The sequence below is a fragment of the Delphinapterus leucas genome, chromosome 16 (assembly GCF_059928025.1).
Source record: "Delphinapterus leucas isolate spDelLeu-1000000601 "Yukka" chromosome 16, BTC_Dleu_Yukka2, whole genome shotgun sequence".
Classification (NCBI taxonomy): Eukaryota; Metazoa; Chordata; class Mammalia; order Artiodactyla; family Monodontidae; genus Delphinapterus; species Delphinapterus leucas.
In genome coordinates, this window is record NC_143144.1 from 41,258,002 (window position 1) to 41,280,599 (window position 22,598).

The 22,598-nt window shown below is 44.8% G+C and overlaps 2 protein-coding genes across 2 annotated transcripts in view; both read left to right on the plus strand.

Moving 5' to 3' along the window:
* The window catches only part of CHAT (choline O-acetyltransferase), a 48,049-nt gene extending 43,720 nt beyond the window's left edge, over positions 1-4,329 (plus strand). Inside the window, exons 13-14 of the mRNA XM_022564496.2 lie at positions 2,136-2,273; positions 4,006-4,329. Of these exons, the coding sequence (XP_022420204.1) occupies positions 2,136-2,273; positions 4,006-4,275 (408 nt within the window). The 3' untranslated portion in view covers positions 4,276-4,329. The remainder of the gene's footprint in view (positions 1-2,135; positions 2,274-4,005) is intronic.
* Positions 4,330-10,291: 5,962 nt separating this feature from the next.
* On the plus strand, positions 10,292-22,532 carry C16H10orf53 (chromosome 16 C10orf53 homolog). The gene is given in 3 exon segments (XM_089897826.1): positions 10,292-13,255; positions 21,627-21,746; positions 22,401-22,532. Coding segments are annotated over 3 exon segments (369 nt in total). The 5' UTR covers positions 10,292-13,071; the 3' UTR covers positions 22,466-22,532.
* Positions 22,533-22,598: the final 66 nt, after the last annotated feature.

Below are 22,598 nucleotides of genomic sequence, written 5' to 3' on the forward strand. Positions count from 1 at the left end.
GCATTGCCATAGGCTTCTGTTGTTTTAACTATTTTAAGTTGGTGAAAACGACAAAGTAAAAGAGACAAGGGATGGGAAGAGGAGAGCTATAAAGATGCTTTGTAGGTAAATCTGGTACCTGGTTGGCCGTGCAGGGTAAGGGACAGAGGAAGGAAGCCAGGAGACCTCCAGATATCTGGCAAGTATATTTGGTAGTGGTAGTGGAGAAAGGAAATTCCAGGGAAAGGAGCAAATGTGATCCGGAGTCGCTATCACATACTCTCACAGCACCTTATGCTTTTCCTTCCTAGCATTTACTCGGTTTATGATCACAAGCTTAGTTGTATGGTTGCTTAACATCTGTCTCCCATCACACTCAGCCTCCGTGAGGCTGAGTCTGTGACTGCTTTGTTCTCTAGCAGCTGCTCAGGCACATAGTAGGTACTCAATTAAGATCCCTTGAACGAAACGAAAGACTGAATGCCGAGTCATTTTACTCATTACTACGCATGGCTCTGATCCAAACAACCTGTTAAATCAACCCCAACTGCTACAGTGACTTCAGAGATGGTGAAAACAGGGGTGGATTGGCTGCTGCACAGAATAGCTGCTTTGATAGATCTACACAAATCAGCCATTAAACAGAGGCAACCAGAGAAATTAAAAGTGCATCTACTTCATAGCTGGTCTGTCTCACAGTTCTTCCCCTCCGTCCTAAGGGGGCACGTCTAAAATGAGCGGTGGTTGTATAACATGTCTTTTCAGCCCATAATTAGGGGCATTTGGAGAGACTGGGGCCTCTGAGTCATCTTTATGCATTCATTGTCAACTGAAAGAAAACAGCTGTCAAATTCCAAAACGTGACTTGTAAACCTGAACAAAGTTCATTGTGATGGGAGGTTTCCTCCTAGGTGGGGCGTTAACAGCTAAGTGGCCATCTTACGTAACCGTGAAACCCCCAAGAGTTACTCACAATTACCCTCTTGTTGATCCAGAGGTTAATACGAGAGACCAGATGTGGCCCCCAAGTCTCCATCAGCCCCCCGAATTGCCCCAAATAAGCATGTAATCCAAGCAAAACCCATGTGCGTGCTACACATGCAGCCTCCAGTGGGGAATATGAAGAATGAGTGCCCTGGCCTCACTGCCACACTTCCAGCCACACCACCACCACCCCTGGGCTCCTCCTACACAGAAATTCTCTTACCACTGCTTCCACTGCTATTCTCTCACCTGCCCTTTTTTTAAAAGATTTTTTTGATATGGACTATTTTTAGTCTTTATTGAATTAGTTACAATATTGCTTCTGTTTTATGTTTTGGTTTTTTGGCCACGAGGCATGTGGGATCTTAGCTCCCCGACCAGGGATTGAACCCACACCCCCTGCATTGGAAGGCAAAGTCTTAACCACTGGACCGCCATGAAAGTCCCTCTCTTATCCTTTGATAAGAGTTCAAATACCTGTGACAAAAAGGAAAACCCTTTCTTCATCCAAAAACCCTTGAAAATGTGAGCTGAGCCTCTGCTAAGCTGTCTAGTTCCTGTCTCAAAATTATTCTTAGATTACGAATCCAGTTTAGTTGAATTGATTCTGAGCCTACAAAACAGCAGCCAAGACTCAGGAACAGACCTCAGTGCTCTCTACCCCTCATTTCTTGGGCTCCTGCTGGAGTATGAAGTGTTGGTTGTGGTGAGAGTCTGTCCAGTGATAGCCCGGGGCACCCCTCCCCATGCTTGGATGGGGCCCAGCACCCGTGCTCCTGCCCGGATTCCTGCCCTACCTGAGAAGGCACTGGGGATGGCCCAGCCGACCCCACTCTTTCCACTTAGAGCACGGAGTAGTTATACACAGTGTACGCCAGCAGGGACCATGCTGTTGGGAGGACTCAGACTCACTGACTTTTAACTGAGGCATCCTCGTGTTAGAACCCAACCTGCTCTGGCTCATCCTGTGGACGTAGAAATGCACAAGGGCCCAAGGAGCAGAGGCCATGTAGTACAGTGGTCGGTCCTGGGCGGTCACCCACACACGTGGTCTGCAGCAAGTACTGGGTAGGCGAGAGCAGTTAGAGTCCCCTTTAGCACTGTGGACTAGAGAGGAGGGGAGGAGGGGGAGCCCATGTCTCATGTCCTGTTCTTTGTCCCCAACTACCCAGGCCATAACAGGGATGGCCATTGACAACCACCTGCTGGGGCTGCAGGAGCTGGCTCGGGAAGTGTGCAAGGAACTGCCCGAGATGTTCACGGATGAAACATACCTGATGAGCAACCGGTTTGTCCTCTCCACCAGCCAGGTACAGCCCTAGCACGGCCGTCACCCAAGAAGCCACTTAGTGGAAGCAGTGGGCTCTCTAAAGAGCTCGGTGTCTACAGCCCACTGCCTAGAGTCAGGCAAGTCCTGGCTCTGCTCCCAGTGAGCTGCATGGCCTTCAACGGAAGGACCTGAATGCTCAGAGTACAGGTCTCCCCACCTTCTAAATGGGCATAATCATGAATGCCACCTTAGCAGAGGTGGGCAGGATGGGAGAACACCCATTCTGGTGTCCTAACCATTAGGCTTACTCCTTCTAACGTTGCCTGAGACGTGGTGTTCCACCATGGTGACTACAGGCTCTGAAGCCCGACAGGCCCACAGCAAGGTCCTGGCTCAACCAGATGTGACAATATCAGTGGAAAGCCCAGCCCAGCGGCTGGCACAGACAGGGTCCTCCAAACAGGTCACAGCCATTATTCTAAGGGGCCACTGCTGGCCCAGCATCTCCTAACCAGTGCTACAGGCTTGTTCTGTTGGAGGACCACTGACACAAAAACAGAATGCAATCCATTAGAGAAAGGCAGCCATTTAGGGAAGAAATTACCTATTCCCCCCACCCCCGCCCCCGCGAATGTCAATTTACTAAAGCTCCACCTCATCTGCGAAAAGCTGGATGCGGGCAATAAAAAGGGCTGATAAAGTTGTGTTTGAGGATAAAAGCACACTCAGTAATTTCATTTTGGCATTATGGCAGTGAGCTTGCAGACGTGAATAAACGAGGGCAGAACACAGCAACATAAATTCTTCAGGAAACCATCCATGGGCAAAAAGTGCTTCAGAACGGCTTTATGGCCTTCGGCTGTTACACGGCAAATTTATCTGACAATGAGGTGACTCTATTAGCAAGACTAATGGTTTGTTCTGCCCCATTCAAATGGCCAGTGTCATTTCTGAAGGCTCGAGCACACAGAGCCTGTGGGTTTAAAGCAAACCCCACCCTGCACCTGCTCAAGAATGTGCTCTATTTTCCCTCTAAAGCCAGCTAATAAAATTAATTTAGGGCGTGGTGACTCTTTTTTCCAACTGGAATGAACATTTATGGCTTGAACGCCTTCAGAAACACTTTCTTGGTTTGTGATCCAAATTACAAAATCTCTGCCCTCTGAATTCAAAACGTATCAGGTACATAACTAAAACTCCAGTTGATGGCCATCTTTGAAACGCCCAGTGCTGGGTAATTGTGCGTGGCCAGGCTGTGGGGAGAAAATCAGACCAGCCAGGCAATACTGACAGTAATTAAGGATGTGGGAAAAATCGACAGAGAAGACGAGCCAGATTTCCTCCAGTTCATAAATTACTCCCTCTGGGAAGCCATCTAACTGTTGGGTGCCACCAGGGTACCATTTAGTAAATTGCTTTGATTGCCTCGGTGATTCAAACAGCCCCCAGGTGAAGGAGAGACTCGGCTGAGACCCAGCACCAGGTCACTCTGGGAGCTTCTGACTCCACAAGTAGAGCAGATTTCACACCAGGGAGGGCCTTATGGCCCTTCTTCTTCTGATTTCATGCAGTTAGATGGGTTTGTTTTGACGACTCTGGCTGTGGCCATCCATGATGAAGCAATAAGTTGATGGGGTTAATTCAGTCAAACACCCAGGTGGAAAATAGTCAAAGAGAAGCAAATATCCCATCGAGGCCCCTGGGTTGTTGGAACGCCATGCTTTATAGCAGACTTTCAGAACAAGCAGCTTCTGACCTGTCCTCTCCTCCAGGTGCCCACCACCATGGAGATGTTTTGCTGCTATGGTCCTGTGGTACCTAATGGCTACGGCGCCTGCTACAACCCCCAGCCAGAGAGCATCCTTTTCTGCATCTCCAGCTTCCATGGCTGCAAAGAGACCTCTTCAACCAAGTTTGCAAAAGCTGTGGAAGAAAGCCTCATTGAAATGAGAGGCCTCTGCAGTCGGCCACCGTGTGCCACGGGCAAGCCACTGGTGACAAAGAAAAAAGTAACAAGGCCCAGCCAGGGGCACCAACCTTAACTGCTGCCACTAGGTCTCACCTCCTCAAACCCAGCATTCTGCAGCTGCCACACCCTGCCGAACCCCTGTCCCAACCCTTACCCCAGCTTTCTGTAGCTCCCCTGTAACTCTGGACCCAACACACAGACCACACTGAGGCATCACACAAAGCTGGAGTGTTAGGAGGAAAGCGCCCCTCAGGATGCATGGGAATCGTCATTATTGATCAAGGTGCCCTCAGGCCTGCGCACTGGGATATAAAGCCAGCCTGGCCCGGAGGTGGCCTGGGCGAGATGGGGAAGGCACCACTGACTTCCCTCCATGGCCATGGAAGCTTAATATTGGTTTGCTTCCCAGCAGGACCTAGCGTGTTCAGGTGATGTTTCTGCCCAACGAAAGTCACCTTATTATGTGCAATGTACCCAAATGAACCACAAAGGAAGAGGCTAACTCCAGGTCATTACCTTGTGTCTTTTTGGGAGGAGTAGGGGGCTTTGTTTTCAGATTCAAAGCAGTCTGATCACAGCATTCAGAGTGACCTGCCCCGAGACACACAGGCCTGTAAGCACTAACCCACCCCCCACCGACATACACACATACACACACACACACACACACACACACAGAGCACAAGTTAATTTAAAATATAATGATCTGGGCCTGCAGACACATTTCTCCTTTTGCCTCCCAGAAGCAGCCTTCCACTGAGTTCAGAAAATCTGGTCCGGCTAGTCTAAAAGGGAAAAGAAATGGTCTACCATTGCCCTGGAGTAGCTGCTGCTCCCTGCTTTCCCCGGGGACGTGGCAGGGACCACTTCCCCAGGGATCCTGCCACTTGCATTTTTTCTGGTTGCGTTCCCACCCGCCTTCACAAGAAACATGCCCTGATAGGTGATCTGTCTCTTAGAGGAGAGAGGGATGCTTCGGGGGTTTTCTGCTGCTGTTGTTTATTTGTTTTGTTCTGTTCATTCTTAAGAGAGGCTTTTAAGAAAACCACTGTGACGTTAATTTCAGATCTCAGCAGCCTAAGCAGGGCACCCTTGGACTGCTGGGCTCCTTTATGTGGAGGATGTTATCTAGGGATTCTGCCTAAAAACTCGTGTGGAGGAGCCCAGAGCAGGGCTCTCCACTGGCCTGGGGGCTGAGGGCACAGCTGGCAGAGAGCGGGGTTGGGAGAAGGGAATGGCCACATGAAGAGCCAGCCCTGACAGAGGGGCAGACAGTCCACAGAGCCGAGGTGAGATTGTCTGGGGAGGCTGTGATCGTGGAGGAGATGTGAGAGGCACTTTCTGCTGGGGCATATTTTTATGGGAAAGCAACCAGAAAAATCAAAACTGCAAAAAGCTGAGGCAGCCTGCCTCAGTCCAGAGGAGGTGCAGAACTGGGGTCCCATCACACTGAGTTCTGCCATGCTCCCTGCGGGGTTTTCTGGAAAAGCCTCCCTGCCCCTGCCCATCCTGCTCTGTATCACTCTGAGCCCTCCACACTGGCCCAGGGACCCTGCATGTGTCCCTTCTTCAGACCACTGCGCCACCTCTCTGCACTTTGACCTGTATGGAAGCCGGCAGGGCTGAGATGGGATGGGCATTTTAACTTTGTAACACAAACAGCCCAATGTAGTGAATTCCTTAAACCCCTGGTTTTAGATTGCAGATTTCTATTGGATGATCTGGGAGATTCTGGCACTGCCCTTCAAAATTATTGGTCTATAGGTCCATGCTCCTTCCCTCACACGTCCACCTTCCTGCTCCCCCTGGAAAGGTGCAGCCCAAGAGTTCTGGGAATGTTTGGGGAACTGCTGTCCACCTGCTGTAGGTTGACCCAAAGCCACTTATCTGTTCTCATCAAATAACCACAGTGAAGATCCGAGTTCTCTTCTGGTTTCTCTCCATGGATTTCTGGGTAGGCAGAGAACTCTGGTTTGGGGATCAGGCAGCCCCACTGACCTTGGCCAAGAAACTTAAAAGCCCAGAGACTCAATTGCCTCCATCATCAAATGGGGAAAAGAGTGTCCCGGCCTTGTGAGGTTGTCAGGATTGTATATCACGTGAGTAAAGGGCTTTCCACAAGCATGTGGGCACTGGTGCCTGCTGTCAGGATGATGTTACCCCAGCAGGCATTGTTCAAGTGATGTTTGTTTCAACCTTTCTACACTGATTTGACAGAACCAAACTCATATCTGCCGTTCTCTGAGCATAGGGAAAGGAACCTGTCTCTGTATATTCAGATATCAACCATGTGTGGATGGCAGACATTTGGCTGGAGGGAACACCTCCTCCCTCTGAGGAAGGGGCTGGAAGCTGGTCTTCCCCCTCCAAGAACTGGTGGGGGCACTGAGCCTTTATGTAAAGGCAATGCTGAGCCATGGCCATGGGCATCTCTGTGGGGACCCTGGTAAAGGAGACTGTTCCAAGTGTCCCCAAAGGGATGGAAAATGAAACTTGGAGACAGACATTTGGGGGACAGTGATGCATAATAAAAATGTATGTGGCCACCTTACAATATTGCTAAGTTTCCAAAATATATAAAGTTGATATTTGAGTTCTATTTTTATAAAATAGTTCTAGATTTATGGCGATATGTACATGTGTATTTATAGCCTTTCAATTTTAGGTTACAGTTTTGTGCTCTAAAGAAATATATGTATGACTAAAGAACTGTATATTGAAAGCACTATATTCAAATTATTTAAAGACTGTAAGTCTGTATTCAATAAAATGTAATGCCAAGAAAGATGGTGTTGGCTATTGTTTCTACCCAGAAATGCTATAAAAATTCTGTAGTAAATTCTGTGAGCTGGGTCAACAATTCATTCGCCTCTGAGGTCTGACAGCAGCAGTGGCAGATGTCTAAAAGACAGGGGTTGGGAGAGAAAAGGGGGGAAGGAACTTAGTCTCTCCTAGTGTGTGGCATGCCACCACGGGGTGGGGGTGAGGGTCAGAGAGGCTTCATGGGATGTTTGTGATCAGGTTGGCAGAAACCTGGGTGTAGAGATGGGTGTTTCCACTCAAGCCTGCACGAACATGCATAAGCAGAATGAAGTGGAGGGAAAAGCATCAGGCTCAGAGGCGGGATGCCTAAACTGGAGCCACAGGTCTATCTCTAGCTTGCTGTTAGAGACAGAGTGACTTTGGGGATGTCACTTTCACCTCTCTAGCCCTCAGTTCCCTCACCTGTAAAATGGGGATGTTGATATCAGCACTACCCATTTCCAGGGTTGTAGCAAGATGACAGAAGATGGTCACTGTTCGAAAACTTAGAAGTGATGTAAAAACTTAACATCCTTACTGCAGGCTCACAGGTACATGTGCACAGAGGTTCCTGCACCCTGCACAGGTATATTCCCAGCTGCAACGTCCCCTCCACAGCCCCAAGGATCCACAGAACCAGAACTGAGGTTCCTTCAAATGGAAGCCCAAATCGAACCTTAAAGTGTATGAATTTGTGTGACTGGGATGCAGAAAAGCATTATCCAAAAAGACAATGGCTAAGAATATTCCGGGAGCAATGGGGGGGATAGGAAGGAACAGGAAGAAAGCAATGTGGGTTTGCTCTTATTGATCACATATATCACACGTGGCCCCAAAATAACAAGGTATAGGTGACAGAGAAGAGTACCAACAGGCAAGCCAACCCCCAACATGCAAAATAATGCCACCCCCTCCTTGTTGTCTCTGAAGGTCCTGAGAGGTAGCCATTGGTACATTCAGGTAAAAATGTAAGGAGGAGTCCTTCCTAGGTTCACAAGAGCAGCCACGAGTTTCCAGATTACTCCTGAGCAGTTCTTCTTGGGGGGAAAACCAGTGCCTTGGTTTCCCTTTATAAATTCAGGCAGCCTCCCTGCTTTTATGTTTCTCTGAGTTTTCCTTCCAAAGAGGCCTCTTGAGTCTGCAGGATGAACAGTATGGCATCTGGGGGAAAAGCTGGCCTCACCTTTCTCAAAGCCCTGTTCTCCCTCATTCCCTAAGGACCAGCTCTCTCCCTGTTCTTTTCTTACTGCTTCTTCCACCTCCTTGTGGGATTTCACTTTCTATTTCTGTTCCTTTTATATCGTTGGACCCCAGGATTCTGTCCTTGGTCTCCATTTCTTATATTTAAGGAGCCTGCAAAATGGCAGGCTGAGCTGGTACAGAAGGGCCCCTTCTGCCTATAAAAACATACACACAAAGAGGAAGGAAATTTTAAACATAGAGTCAAGTTCAAAAGAAAGAAAATAAATCCCCACATTCCAGAAAAAAAAGGCTGTTCAAAACAGAGCAGTGAGTGGGAGCTAAAGGTATGTCGGACCAGACACAGACTCCAGTGGTTGACAGTGGGCTTTTCCACCCCTGCAAGTTGACAGGACGTAACCTCAGCCCAGCCAAGGTGGGAGATACAGCTAAACACCCCTCACAAAACAGGAACCTCAGAGGGGTGTCCCAACACTTTTCTAAAAAGGACTAGAAACACTCTTCCCATCAGCCCAGGGGAGCATTAAGGAACCAGGCCATTCACTCAGGGCTGCAGATGGTGGAAAAAAGACATCCATGAGAAATCTAATTATAAGCTTATGCCACATGTGGATGTAGAATCTGAATGTATACACCTTATCTGTAAAGCAGGAATTCCAAGTCAATAATTTATTTAAATTGCCTGGGTTAGTAAGATCCGAAGGGCCTCAGCAGAATCAAGTATAAAACCACTCTCCACAACCCTGGACACACCAAACCCCCAGGGGGAAAACACTCAATTAAAAATGAGCTCACAGTCAAAAAATACAAACAGCACAAGAGATGGCTCACAGGAGGGAAAGCAGCGGATAAAAGAAACAGGTGAATAATATCACAAAGGCTGGAGAAAAGAGATGACTCAAAGAGAAGCCATGAAATAGATGTGTTTAACATTATAAAAAAATAAAAGTACAGGAGAGATACATATAGAAGTTCACAAAGGAGAGATTAGATACAGTGGGGGAAAGCACTATTCAAAGAGAAAATGGCTAAGAATATTACAAAATCCAGAAAACACACCATTCTAAAACTCATGGTCAAAAAAGAGATAATAATGGAAATTTTAAAATACTTAGAGCAGGATGATAATAAAGATACTTCATATCAAAACCTCTGGGATACAGCAAAAGCGATGCTTTGAGGGAAATTTATACTTACATCAGAAAAGAGGAAAGGCTCAAGATTGATGAGCTAAGTGTAACTTTAAAAGTAAGAAAAAAGGACCAAACAATAGACTCAAAGAAAGCAGAAGGAACAGTAAACTCAAAGAAAGTAATAAAGATAAAAACAGCTCTCAGTGAAAGAGAAAGCAAAAAACAATAGAGAAGCTAAATAAAGAAAAAGTTGATTCTTTGAAAAGACTAACAAAATAGACAAGTCTCTGGTAAAACCAATAAAATAAAAACAGAAGGTCAGAAATAAATAATAATATGAATAAAAAGCTGACATAACTACAATAAAGTAGATGATAAAAGGATAACAAAAACACATCAACCACTTTATGGCAATAAATTTAAAAACAGATTAAAAACAGAAAAATTCCTAGAAAAATATAATTGACTAAAACTGATGTAAGAAGAAATAAAATTTCTGGATAGTCTTATAAATCTTAAACCAAAGTGATAATTTAAAGTCTTCCCACTCGGGGGAAGAAAGGGGGGTGTCAAGAACATTAAATTTTATAGACATGTTCTACCAAACATTCTAAGAAGTACTCATTTCAGTTGTATACAAAATAAATAAAGGGATATTCCCTCTTCTTCTATACTCCCTTATTTATTCTCTGAAGCCAGTGTAACTTTAATATCCAAACCAGACTAGGACATACAAAGAAAAACTACAGGCCCGGGCTTCCCTGGTGGCGCAGTGGCTGAGAGTCCGCCTGCTGATGCAGGGGACACGGGTTCGTGCCCCGGTCCGGGAAGATCCCACATGCCGCGGAGCGGCTGGGCCCGTGAGCCATGGCCGCTGAGGCTGCGTGTCCGGAGCCTGTGCTCCGCAACGGGAGAGGCCACAGCAGTGAGAGGCCCACGTACCGAAAAAAAAAAACAAAAAAACTACAGGCCCATTTAACTCATGCATATATATCCAAAAATCCTAAATGAAATACTAGCAAACAAATTCTAACAGAATATAAAAGAAATAATACACCCATGATCAATTCAGGTTTATCTAAGAATGCAAAGTATTTTAATATTAGAAGATATCTAAATGTCATTTACTCATCAACAGCCTAAAGAATAAAAATAATAGGATCATTCTAATCATTAAAATCACTAAAATACATTCAAAAAATTCAACAGTCATTCATAATTTTAAAAAACTCATAGTAAAATGGAATTAGAAAAGAACTTAGCTTGACAAAAATCTACAAAAACATACAATATACAACATCCTAAATAGGTAAATGTTGGAAATGTTTTCTATCCTTTAAAATCAGGGTAAGGGGACTTCCCTGGCGGTCCAGTGGTTAAGAATCTGCCTTCCAATGCAGGGGACCCGGGTTCAATCCCTGGTCGGGGAACTGAGATCCCACATGTGTGGGGCAACTAAGCCCATGCACTCTAGAGCCCGCGCACCACAACTAGAGAGAAGCCCGCGTGCCGCAGCTAAGACCCGATGCAGCCATAAATAAATAAATAAATATTTTAAAAATAAAACTAAAATAAAATCAGGGTAAGGAGACGATAGGCAGTATTATCATTTCTATTCTTCATTCCACTAGAGGTTCTAGCCTGACCAATAAGAAGGAAAAAAGAAAGGCTTACTCAAGTAAATAAAATTATCATTGTTTGTAGACAATATGATTGTCTACATAGAAAACTCGAAAGAATCTACAATTAATAGAAATCATAAGAAACGGTCAAGGTAGCTTATATAAAATCAATATATAAAAGTCATCTTCATTTTACACAGCAATAAAATCACAGTGTGAAGTACACAACTTACAATAGAAACTTGCAATAAATTTAACAAAAGACATGCAGAGCCATGCACAGATAATAATAAACTATACTTAAAGACATTGAAGAAGATCTAAATAAAGGAGAGGTATTTCAATATAATAAATAGGAAGGCGTCAGAAAGATTCAGTTTTCCCCAAATCGATTTCTAGATTCAATGCAACTCCGGCGAAATTCTCAATGGGTGAACTTCTGTTTCTGATAACGGTAGAGTAGTTTAATTCAGACTATGCTTCCTACATAAGACATCTTTAAAAATCTGTCACATATGTTTTTTTAAATCTTCTTGAAAATCAAGAAAAGAGCTAACTGGATTAAGATCAGGAAGAGGATGAGAGTAAGCATAGCACTGGAGATACTTTTTCTCTGGAACTATCTAGTGATATTGAATAGGCAACCTAGAAGATGAGATGCAATTTGGAGTTTGCAGAGTTAGGCTTAACAAAAATTGGAGTCTAACACCACCAAGGGGGGGGAAGCCTGGTAATCTACAATCCTCATTGGGCTAGGATCCAAAAAGACTGCACCACAGAAATGAGGAAAAAATATAAATAAACCAACCTCCACATGGACTGCAGCCCAGTTTCAGGCCATCTGGATGGCTCAGAAAATCTCAAGTCCTGAAATTGTATTAAGATGATCCTGGGTTGCTGGTGCCACCAGGACCTGGCAAGAAGTGAAAAATAAAGTCATCTATAGAGGAAAATAACATCTTTCTTGGCCTCAACTTATTTCTACAAATAATTTTTCTAGTACAATGTCCAGTACACAATTAAAGGAAACCAAGCACTCTAGGAGACAAGACAAAATGACAGAAACTAGCAGAAATAACAACAGAAACAGACACATGGGGTCTCTAGAGAGTGGAATTCCCAAACACAGACTATAAAACAAGTATTTTTACTATGATCAAGAAGATAAAACCAAACTGAAAAACTTGGCAAGAAACTGAACTCTATGAAAAGTGGCACAGCAAATTTGAAAAGGGACCAAACTAAAATTCTTGAATTGAAAAATAAATAACTGAAATAACCAGATTAATGGTTTTGATAGTATTTAAGACACAACTGCAGAAAAATCAGTAAAATGGATTACAGGTAAAAATGAATGAATGAATGAACCAATCAATCAATCCATGAATACACACATACATACAATCCCAAAAGAAGCACGGAAGAAAGAAAGAGAGAAAAACACAGGAGAGAAGAGACTGTGCGAAGAATACAGCAGGAATACAGTGAGAATACACTGAGAAGGTCTTACATACATTTAACTGGAGTCCCTGAAAAGTGAGAAAATGGGACATTAGCAATATGTGAAGAGATAATGGCTCAAAATTTTCCGAAAACAGGTGAAGGATTTAAATTCAAAGTTTTAAGAGCCCCAACAAACCCCAGGCAAGATCAATAAAAAGACATCTATGCAAACCTTACAAAGGTTTCCAATCCATGCTACACGCCTGACTTGCCTGGGAAGGTTACTTGGCACCTCTGACGCTCAGTTTTGTAAATACAAATTACAGCCTATTTCATAGAAACGGTAAAATGATTAAACGAGATAACATGGAAGGTGCTTAGCTTGTCGCCTGACACATACTTTCTGTAACTAGCTGTAAACGATGGCTATTGTTGTTGTTTATCATTAACACTTGCCGTGCCAAGTTGAAATTCCGTGTTTACCGGGCTGCGCCAGTGACGAGAGCAAGTGGCCTTTTTGCACCCCAGCAGAGGGAACACAGTAGTTGGTGCAGGCATTCAAGAAGGGAGACTCCTCACCCCCAGTCCCTACGCCAGGCACTTGGCAGAGGACTTGGGGTGCAGGGGATCTTCGAGCTCCACGCCCACCCTTCATGGCCCTGCCCATCCATGCACGACCACGCCCATTCCCAAGGGCCTGAAAAGCAGTTGCCTAGCAGCGTGTATTGCCCCGTAACCCCGGCAGGAGGCCCGGCCATGCCCAGGAACGCGTTGGTCATCACGCCCTAGGGGCCGTACAGCTCAGTCGGCCTGTCAGTGGAGCACCGCACCTACCGCTTGGAGGGCCTGCTAGGTAGGCAGCTGAGCGCCAAAGGGCCACCCAGCTGAGTGCACCCAGGTACACCCCAGCCTCTGAGCACCTGTGCAGGCTGTGCCCTCTGCCTAGACTTCCTTCATTCCTCAGACCTAGACCGAGTGCCACTTCCTCTGGAAAGTCGGCCCTAAGCCCCACAGCTGCAGGATGTTTTAGCATCTTCCTCTGGCTTCTGCTGCCTCAATATTAGAGCAGGAAGAAACATACACTGTAAGCCCACTGGGTGCTGGGTAGTAAGTGCAAATTACCTGGATAGAAAATATTACATACCCTGCTTTACACATTGGGAAACTGAGAAGCAGGAATATTAAGTGACTTTTCCAAGGTACGTGGCTGAAAAATGGCAGAGAGTCTGTCCCTTGATCATCCATTCATGCAACAAACCTTCACTGAGCAAGTAATATGTGTTGGACACTCTTCCAGGTACAGGGGACACACTGGTGGACATGATACGTGTCCTTGAAGTGACTGTGTCATTGTTGACTGCTAACTGACAGCTGTGCCAAGGCTCTGACACAGGAGCGTAATCATAGTGGGACCTGCCACTGGCCATAATTGGAGGGGAGAGGACAGAGATCTGGAAAGGTTTACTTGCCTGAATTACATCTGAGTTGAGCTTTAAAGAATGAGGAGAAGCTAACCAGGTAAAGGAAGAAAGAGCATTCCAGGTAGGGGGACTAATATCTGCAAAGGCTGGAAGCATGAACAAATGACCTATGTATTTGTTGAACTGATGGGAAGATGAGGCTAGAGAGGTGGACAGGGGCCAGATCCTGCAGGGCTGTGTAGTATTAGGCAGGGGAAAGAAACTGTGGCTGCTGTGAGTAGAACAGATTAGAGGGGGCGAAGAATGGAAGCAGGGAGACAAGGGACGGTTGTGGTGGTCCAGGGGAGAGATGATAGTAGCTTGGACCAGGACAGCCTTAAAGAGGTGGTGGATTAAAGTAAAAGTAACAGTACTCCCTAAGAGGATGGAGATGGGAGGCGAGGTTCAGGGGGCTGTGCTCCAGATCCAGTCAGTGTCTGGCTAGAAAACCCTAGAGTTTACAAAAACACTGTTTGAACTAATAAAAAAAATCAGCACAGTTTAACTATACAAAATCAACACACAGGACTTCCCTGGTGGCGCAGTGGTTAAGAATCCGTCTGCCAATGCAGGGGACACGGGTTCAAGCCCTGGTCTGGGAAGATCCCACATGCTGCGGAGCAACTAAGCCCGTGCACGACAACTACTGAGCCTGCGTGCCTACAGCCCGGGCTCCACAACAAAGAGTAGCCCCCGCTCGCCACAACTAAAGCCCACGCACAGCAACGAAGACCCAATGCAGCCAAAAAGTAATTAATTAATTTAAAAATATCAACACACAAAAATCAATTGTAATTCTGTAACTAACAATGAACCATCTCAAAAGGAAATTAACAATTCCATTTACAATAGCATCTAAAAGAACAAAACACATATGAACAGATCTAACCAAGGAGGTGCAAATCTTATACACTGAAAACTACAAAAATTGCTAAAAGAAATCAAAGAAAACCTAAGTAAATGGAAAAATATACCATGTGCATGGATTGAAAGAGTTAATATTGTTAAGATGACAATACTTCCCAAAGCAGTATACAGATTCAATGCAATTCCTATCAAAATCTCAATGGTGGTGTTTTTGCAGAAATGGAAAAACTCATCCTAAAATTCATAGGTAATTTCAAGGGACTGAGACTAGCCCAAACAATCTCAAGAAAGAACAAAGTTGGAGGTATCACACTTGCTGATTTCATAACTTACTCAAAGTTATAGTAATCAAAATAGTGTGGTACTGTCATAAGGATAAGTATATAGACCAATGGAATAGAATCGAGAGTCTAGAAGTAAACCATCACCTTTACAGTCAATTGACTTTTGTCGTGAGAGTCAGGACTACTCAATGTGTAAAGAACATTCTCTTTAACAATTTGTACTGGGGAAAGTGGATATCTACATGAATATCTTTTGAATGAAGTTAGACCCTTATACCATATATAAAAATTAACTCGAAATTGATCAGAGGTCTAAATTTAGAAACTAAAAAACTCTTAGAAGGAAACATAGGGGCAATTCTGAATGACCTTAGATTTGGCCAGTATGTCTTGAACACCAAAAGCATAGGCAACAAAACAAAAAACAGAACAATTGAAATTCATTACAGTTAAAAACTTTTGTGCATCGAAGGACACTACTAAAAAAGTGAAAAGACAATCTATAGAATGGGAGGAAAGATTTGCAAATCATATATCTGCAGTCAGGACCTCTCATTGTCATTGGGAAGCTTAATAGGCATCTCAGACCAATATGTCCAAAATATCTAAACCAGACTCCTAATACTCACAGTCCCTCCTGCATTTTTTCCATCTCGGTTCATAGCAGCGCCATTCTTTCACTTACTCAAGCCAAAAACCTTGCAGGCATCTTTCTCTACTCTCTTTCCCTCACACTCCCCATCTAGTCTAGCAGCACATTCTGTTGGCTCTATCTTCAAAGTATCGCGACAGAATTCAACCACGCCTTAACCTCCCTGCCACCACCCTCGGCCTCTTTGTCCAAGCCACCGTCAGTCATCTCTTGCCTGGATCACCGCCCTGGCTTCCTCAGTGAGCCCCCTGCGACCACCTTGTCCCATGCAGTATGTTCTCAAAGCTGGGTGATGCCATTAAACCTGAGTCAGAGCATGGCCCTTGCCTCCGAGAACATTCTGGTTGCTCCTACAGTGGCCTGCCAGGCTCCTGATGACTTCCCTGACCTCATCTCCCCCTGTTGCTACTTACCCTCTCGGACCAGGGCTCGAACCCGTGTCCCCTGCATTGGCAGGCAGATTCTTAACCAATGCGCCACCAGGGAAGTCCCTGGTCTTTTCTCTTTACTCTCTCAGCCTTCAGGTCTTTCTCAAAAGTCACCTTCACAGACAGGTCTTCCTTGAGCATCTCCATTGACAATGTCGACACTTCCCTCAGCCTCCCTCTTCCTTATCTCCCTTCCCTCCTCTTTCATTTCTTCCTAGCGCTCATTAGTACCCAACATAACATATATTTCACCTATTTCTCTTGTTATCCTTCTCTCCTACCGGGATGAATGCTTCAGGGGCTCAGGGATTCTTGTCTGTTCTGTTCTCTGCTCTGTCCCAGAGTCTGGAACTGTGCCTGGCATATCTGAAGGACTGATAAATACTAGTTAAAATGAATCTGCGTGGAGCGAACGCTGGAACCACAGAAGGTGAGACTGGAAGAAGCAAGGAAAGTCAGAACCAGGCAGACCACAGGACACGGGCAGTGGTCCCTCTGAGGGCTGCAACGGTAGGAGAGAACCTGGAGGTACAGAAGACAAGTGAGATGAGGATTTCAAGAAGAAAATAGCTAATAGGCACCAAACTGTTAGCAGGAGTTATCTCTAGAAAAAGATAAATCCATGGTTGATAAAGGACATAGAGTGTTCCCAAAGACCTGTGATGGGAGGGGAAGTTGGCACAGTAACTTTGGGGGGCAACCTGGCAGTGTCTTAAAATTTAACTGTATACTGTAGAATCCAGCTACTCCATTTCTCAGTTTCATAAATATATAAAAGCTCGCACATGTACATGGAAACATGCCCATGAAGGTTTTCTGCATTCCTTGGTCATCTTGAAAAATTGGAAACGACCGGAGAAAGGAATGACTGGATATATTGCAGTACATCTGTCACATGAAACGCAACACGGCAGATCTGTGTGTACTGATGGGGCTGGATTGCCACAGCCATTGTGTTAAAGGAATAAAGCATATTCCGGAATTTTATGCACACTATGATCTCACTTCCACTGAAAAAGACAAAAGGAGGGGGAGGGGAAGAATTATAGGCGATTTTTAAATCTGTGTCCTTTACTTTTCTGTAATTTTTAAGGTTTTTAAGAACTCATCAGTCTGCATGACATTTATAATCTGATAAAGTTTTCGAGTTTAAAATATGCTTTTACCAGCACAAGTGTTTTAAGAAGCAAGAAAGGAGATAGGTCAGCGCGTGAATCTGCTGGAAGGGTGGGGGAGACCTGGGTGAGCCACTGAATGTGCTAATGGGTCTTCGCCTCTGACGATGCAAGTTCAGGAGAAGGTGGGCAGAGGCTCCAACTGCAGGAGGTAAAGGAGTGGTAGACATGAGGAAATAAAGAGCCCAGGCAGCTCTTCCCACAGTAGGGGAGGGGAAGGCGTATTTTAAGAGGATCAAGGGGAGAATTTTTATGATTGAAGGAGACTTGAGTATTGCAAGGTATCAGCAGGTGGTTGATTTTTAAAGTTAGCTTTGTATATCCCTGAATGGTAGTTCATATAATACTGGCAGCCAACATTTACTGAGGGCTGGTGACAAATGCTGGGGTGTTAACAGAAGCAAAGCAGGGAGCATCTGCTCCCCTTTCTCTGTTCAACACTCCCCCCATCATTTTAGACCCAACTAACATCACACCAAGCGCAGAGTGGTGCATTTGCAGGCTCTCATTTGTAAAATCTGCCTCTGAGTTCTGTGCATTTCTTTAAAAATCATAGTCCTTTTATCATTTCCCGAAACCCTGCTGGCTTTGGAAATATGCCTGATCTCTCCTGAATTTACCATGCCTTAAGCAATCTGAAAAGTTTATTTCTTTCTTTATTACCCATGAATTATAATAGCTTAGCAAAATGTCCTGACTATGGCCTCAATACTGATGAAATTAAACTAACTAATGCTTAACAAGAAGTGTTAATTTCCCTCGCCATGGTTGTGCCTTGCCTGCTGTACTTAAGTCTGCCAAATGACCTGCTAAAAAGGAAAAGACTCATAAGAATAGAATCCATCCTTATTTAGCTGAGTTGCTCTGTGTACCATCCTCCTGTCCCTAGCTATGCGTTAGCTACACACGTTAATAGTCATTGGCTTTGCATCTGTGCCGAGCAGAGGAGGGGGAGATGCCTGTCTGTTTGCCTTGACTTCCTAACCAGGAACATGTAAATCATTTGCAGGTGACACACAATTCCACCAGTACTGAGAAGAGGGAGGCTTTTCTATAACCCTCCAGTTCACCCAGATCCCCCTTGAAGAATGAGATGCCACTTCAAAGAGTCAGGTTTTCTGCGGGTGGCCTTACAGATTCTGGTTGATTTATGCTGGAGTTTAGCCACTGCCTTTGCAAAGACTTTGTTGCATGGAGTATATTTATCTGACCTTTCTTTGAATAGACAACCCATAGCAGCTCATAGGAAAAAAATGTGTCCTCCATATAGAGAGGTGGCATTTGGATGAGCTGCAGGAATTCTGGTGCTTCTCCGAGTTTGATCCCTTAAGCCTTCACTGGCCGCCCTGCATCTGGACTCAACACATCCTGGAGTGGTGAGAAGGGGACAGGCATCCTGAGGATGAGTAGATGAAGTAGTCTCAGAGGTGGCTTATCGCTTTAATAAGACTCAGATTTACGTCACTCAGGGTCCAAAAGAGTCGTTGGAGGTGCCCAGCGCCATTAGGAGCTTGTTTATTCAACAAGCTGTATTAACACCAAGCCCGGGGTGGGGGGGGAGGGGGAGGATGGACTGTGGTCAGCGAAGGAGACACGGGGCTTTGTAAGGCAAAATGAGGACTGACATGCTCTGTTGAAGAGGATTTCTTCCTGTGGGACTTCATTTGCTCAGATGTTGAGGCATATTCCCATTTTTGGCACTGCCGCCACCTCCATAGGGTGGGTTATTCGGTGGATTAAACCCTATTTCTTAGGTAAAGCTTGCCACGAAAGAGTGCTGTTCTCATAAAACAAACCCCAAATGCAGATGTTACATGAGGCTTGGTGAGATGTGCTCTGCAGGGAAAGGGCCATAGCAGGCTGTGGGGTACACACCTTCCCCGGGTCTCCTTCTACAGAGCCCCTCCTCCCTTACACTCCTTCTACAGAGCCCCTCCTCCTTCTACAGAGCCCCTCCTCCTTTACACTCCCGGTCACAGGGACCGGCCCCAGGTGGAACCTGCACCCCTTCTCTCCAGAACCCCCAGGATTTAGAGAAGCTGGTATTATGTGTTATCAGAATAGAGGTAGCACCTTGCTCCCAGAGGTGGGGTGTAAGATGGGCATGGAGAAGCTGTTTTGTTCCTGATTTCTCCCAATCAAATTGAGTACATGTCCCAGGAGCGTCTTCAGACAATGCAAAGCCAAGGTCATGGAGGCCAAATTGCCTCCTACCTACCAGCTTGCAGCTTTTCCCTCTCTGGCTATAACTCCCCTCTCCAGAGGGGGTGCTGCTGGGGGAGTATCTGATCCCCAGAAATCTCTGCCCACAAACTGCCTTCATGCCTCCCTGGACGATTCACTGGCCATTCCAAACCAGGTGGACTGCTTCATTTAAACAAGTCACTGGTCCAAACTGAGTGCCTTCCTCTAAAGATGGTTAAGAACAAGACACTTAAATAGGATACAATAACATAAATATGTCAAAGAAAAAGATGCCGGTGTTCCGTAGAGAGAGGTGTTAGCAGTCAGTCACAGGGACAATTAGGGCCACCACTGGGTACCCAAGGAGCACTATCTTGTTAATGGAGATTCTCGCTGAGCTGCTTTTTGAAGTTCCTTTCCAGAAGTGAAATTAAAATCACGCAATTAAAATGTTCACAGTTGGGGCTGGATGTTCTTGAACTGATTGAAAGAGAAGAAGTGGACATGGCAACATTTTGAAACAGCAATTGTCTCTGTAATTAAATGCAATTAACTGGCATAGCTGTTTGCTTTTCTCCACATAGGACTGATTGAAATGCTAAGACTTTAAAAAACATGCCCACCATCTGATTTCTCTTTCCATTCTAACCACAATTCTCACCAACGAGTGAAGACTGCCAAAGGTGGTGATTTAGTGAACCAACCCTAACACTGAGGTTATAGGGTGAACATATCAGGAAACGTGGGGAGAAATGTGTTGGAGAAAACAGAGCTCCAGGCTGTTCCATGCACATCATTTCTCCTAAACCCATATACCCTTGCATTTCCACAATAGAGAATAAATCTAACAATTTTCCCATAGCTGATCTCTAGGAAAGGAGCTGTTGAATGTAAGTAATAACCAAAATGCAGATTCCAAAGGAGAGAATAAAAATTTAGTCCATTAGCTTTAAAAAAATTTTTTTCCCTGATTTTTATAGAAAATCTAGAATATGCTAAAAGAATTTTTTTAAGTTTCTCATAATCTCACCACAGAGAGATAATCACTGGATATTTTCTTTTTTCCTAATATATACACATTAATTGCACTGAATACATATTTTTATTGATTGATTGATTTAGGCTGCGCTGGGTCTTCATTGCTGTGTGTGGGCTTTCTCTAGCTGCAGTGAGCAAGGGCTACTCTTCATTGAGGTGCACATGCTTCTCATTAAAGTGACTTCTCTTGTGGCAGAGCACGGGCTCTAGGAGCACAAGCTCAGTAGTTGTGGCGCGTGGGCTCTAGAGCGCACTGGCTTTGGTAGTTGTATCGCACGAGCTTAGTTGCTCCGCAGCACATGGGATCTTCCCAGACCAGGGATCAAACCCGTGTCCCCTGCATTGGCAGGTGGATTCTTAACCACTGGGCCACCAGGGAAGTCCCTGAATACACATTTTAATATATATTATACATGTACCCTGATTTTTTGCTTATATTACAAATATTTTTCTTGCTATTAAAAATTTATAAACATTTTTGAAATGTCCAAATAAAATCCCATCATATGCATTTGCCACCATTTACTTGACCATCTTCTTATTATTGGGCATGTAAGTTATTCACAGTATTTTGCTATTATAATAGTACAGAAAGGCATATCTTGTTGCAAAAGTCTGCCTTGTTGCAAAAGTCTGTATTTCTGATTTTTTCCTTAGGGAGCTTTCTTATAAGTGCAATTTCCTGGGCCAGAGATTAGAATCATTTTTTAATTCTAATTTTTGTGAGGCATTTGAAGCTTTTGGTATGGACTTCCAAACTGCCCTCCAGAAAGGTGACCAGTTTATATTTCCATCATCAGGGTAAGACTTTACCTAATTCTGTATATCCCCTCCAACACTGAGCATCACCTCTATAAGAAAGGCTCAAAACTATTCCTAGAGAAAGCTCATATTTTCACTGATCATATGGCTCTGGGGCAAATCACAACCAAAACCAAATTTTTCAGGTCTCTGGCTGTGCTTCCCAGCAAAGGGGAGGACACATCGGGGCCAGTACCAGGTGGGCACCCACCAGGGATGTTGAGTTACAGCCATGAACAACTGGAGAGCAGACCAGTCGCTGCCATCCATGAAGACACCTGCATATCAGGTTCATCTGTCCCCGTGGCACCCACATCCTTCCCCATCTTTTCCAGCTGTGTTGGCTAAAAATGGACACCAGGCCATCCTAGAGAAGATAGAAGACTGGAATGTGGTGGAACTCGTGGTGAATGGAGAAGTTGTCTTCCACTGCAACATCAAAGACTTGGAGTTTGGTAAGCCCTTCCCACCAGCATTTTGCCTTCTCTGGGGCATTTCCATTTCTAGTTGAAGTGGTCGATGTGTCCTGCCCATATTCAAATTGGGTTTCTTTCTGAGTTTTAAATTCTTACTCAAAGCCCCATGCTCTGTGGCACATGAATGAGCACATCCTAAACCATACACAGTAAAGTGCTTGATGCTCTGGGCTTCTTCCCAGGACACTGGAAACAGAAGAGGGATGGAAAGAAAATGAAGTTTTAGCTCTAGACATCAAATGGGACTGTGCAAATTTAGGGAGAATAGGTTGTTTAGTAGTTTTTCATTTTCAGAATGTGTGTTTTATTATTATTTACCTTGAAAACGGTTTTTGTTCTGTTTGATCATTCTATCTAGGCTAGCTAAGACAATCAGGGTTGATATGCCGGCAGTGTACGGCATCACCAGCTACGTTCTATGGATTTCTTTGCCTCAGAGAGCTTCTGGCTCAGCAGGCTGGCATCATGCATGCCTCAGTGTGTGCTCAAAGTAAAAGCTTTCCCAATCCACTAATACTCTACAAAGGCTGGGACCTTTGGAAATGCTCTCCTAGTGGAAGCCGTATGTTTGTCTTATATGACATGACATTGTATATAAAGCTGGCTAAAAGAAAATTATACCTATTTCCCTAGGAGGCGATGGTAAACTAGACCCACGGTGCAAAGAGGCCAGGAGAGCTGTACTAAATGCCTACTGATCTCTTCATTGGAACAGGCATCTGAAGTCAGCAGAAGAGCAGGTGCCTCCCGCCATTCTGCAGTATAAGCAAAAGCCGCCATTCCGGGCTGTGGATGCTGGGCTCAGGCAAGGCAACACACCCTGTCCTTCAG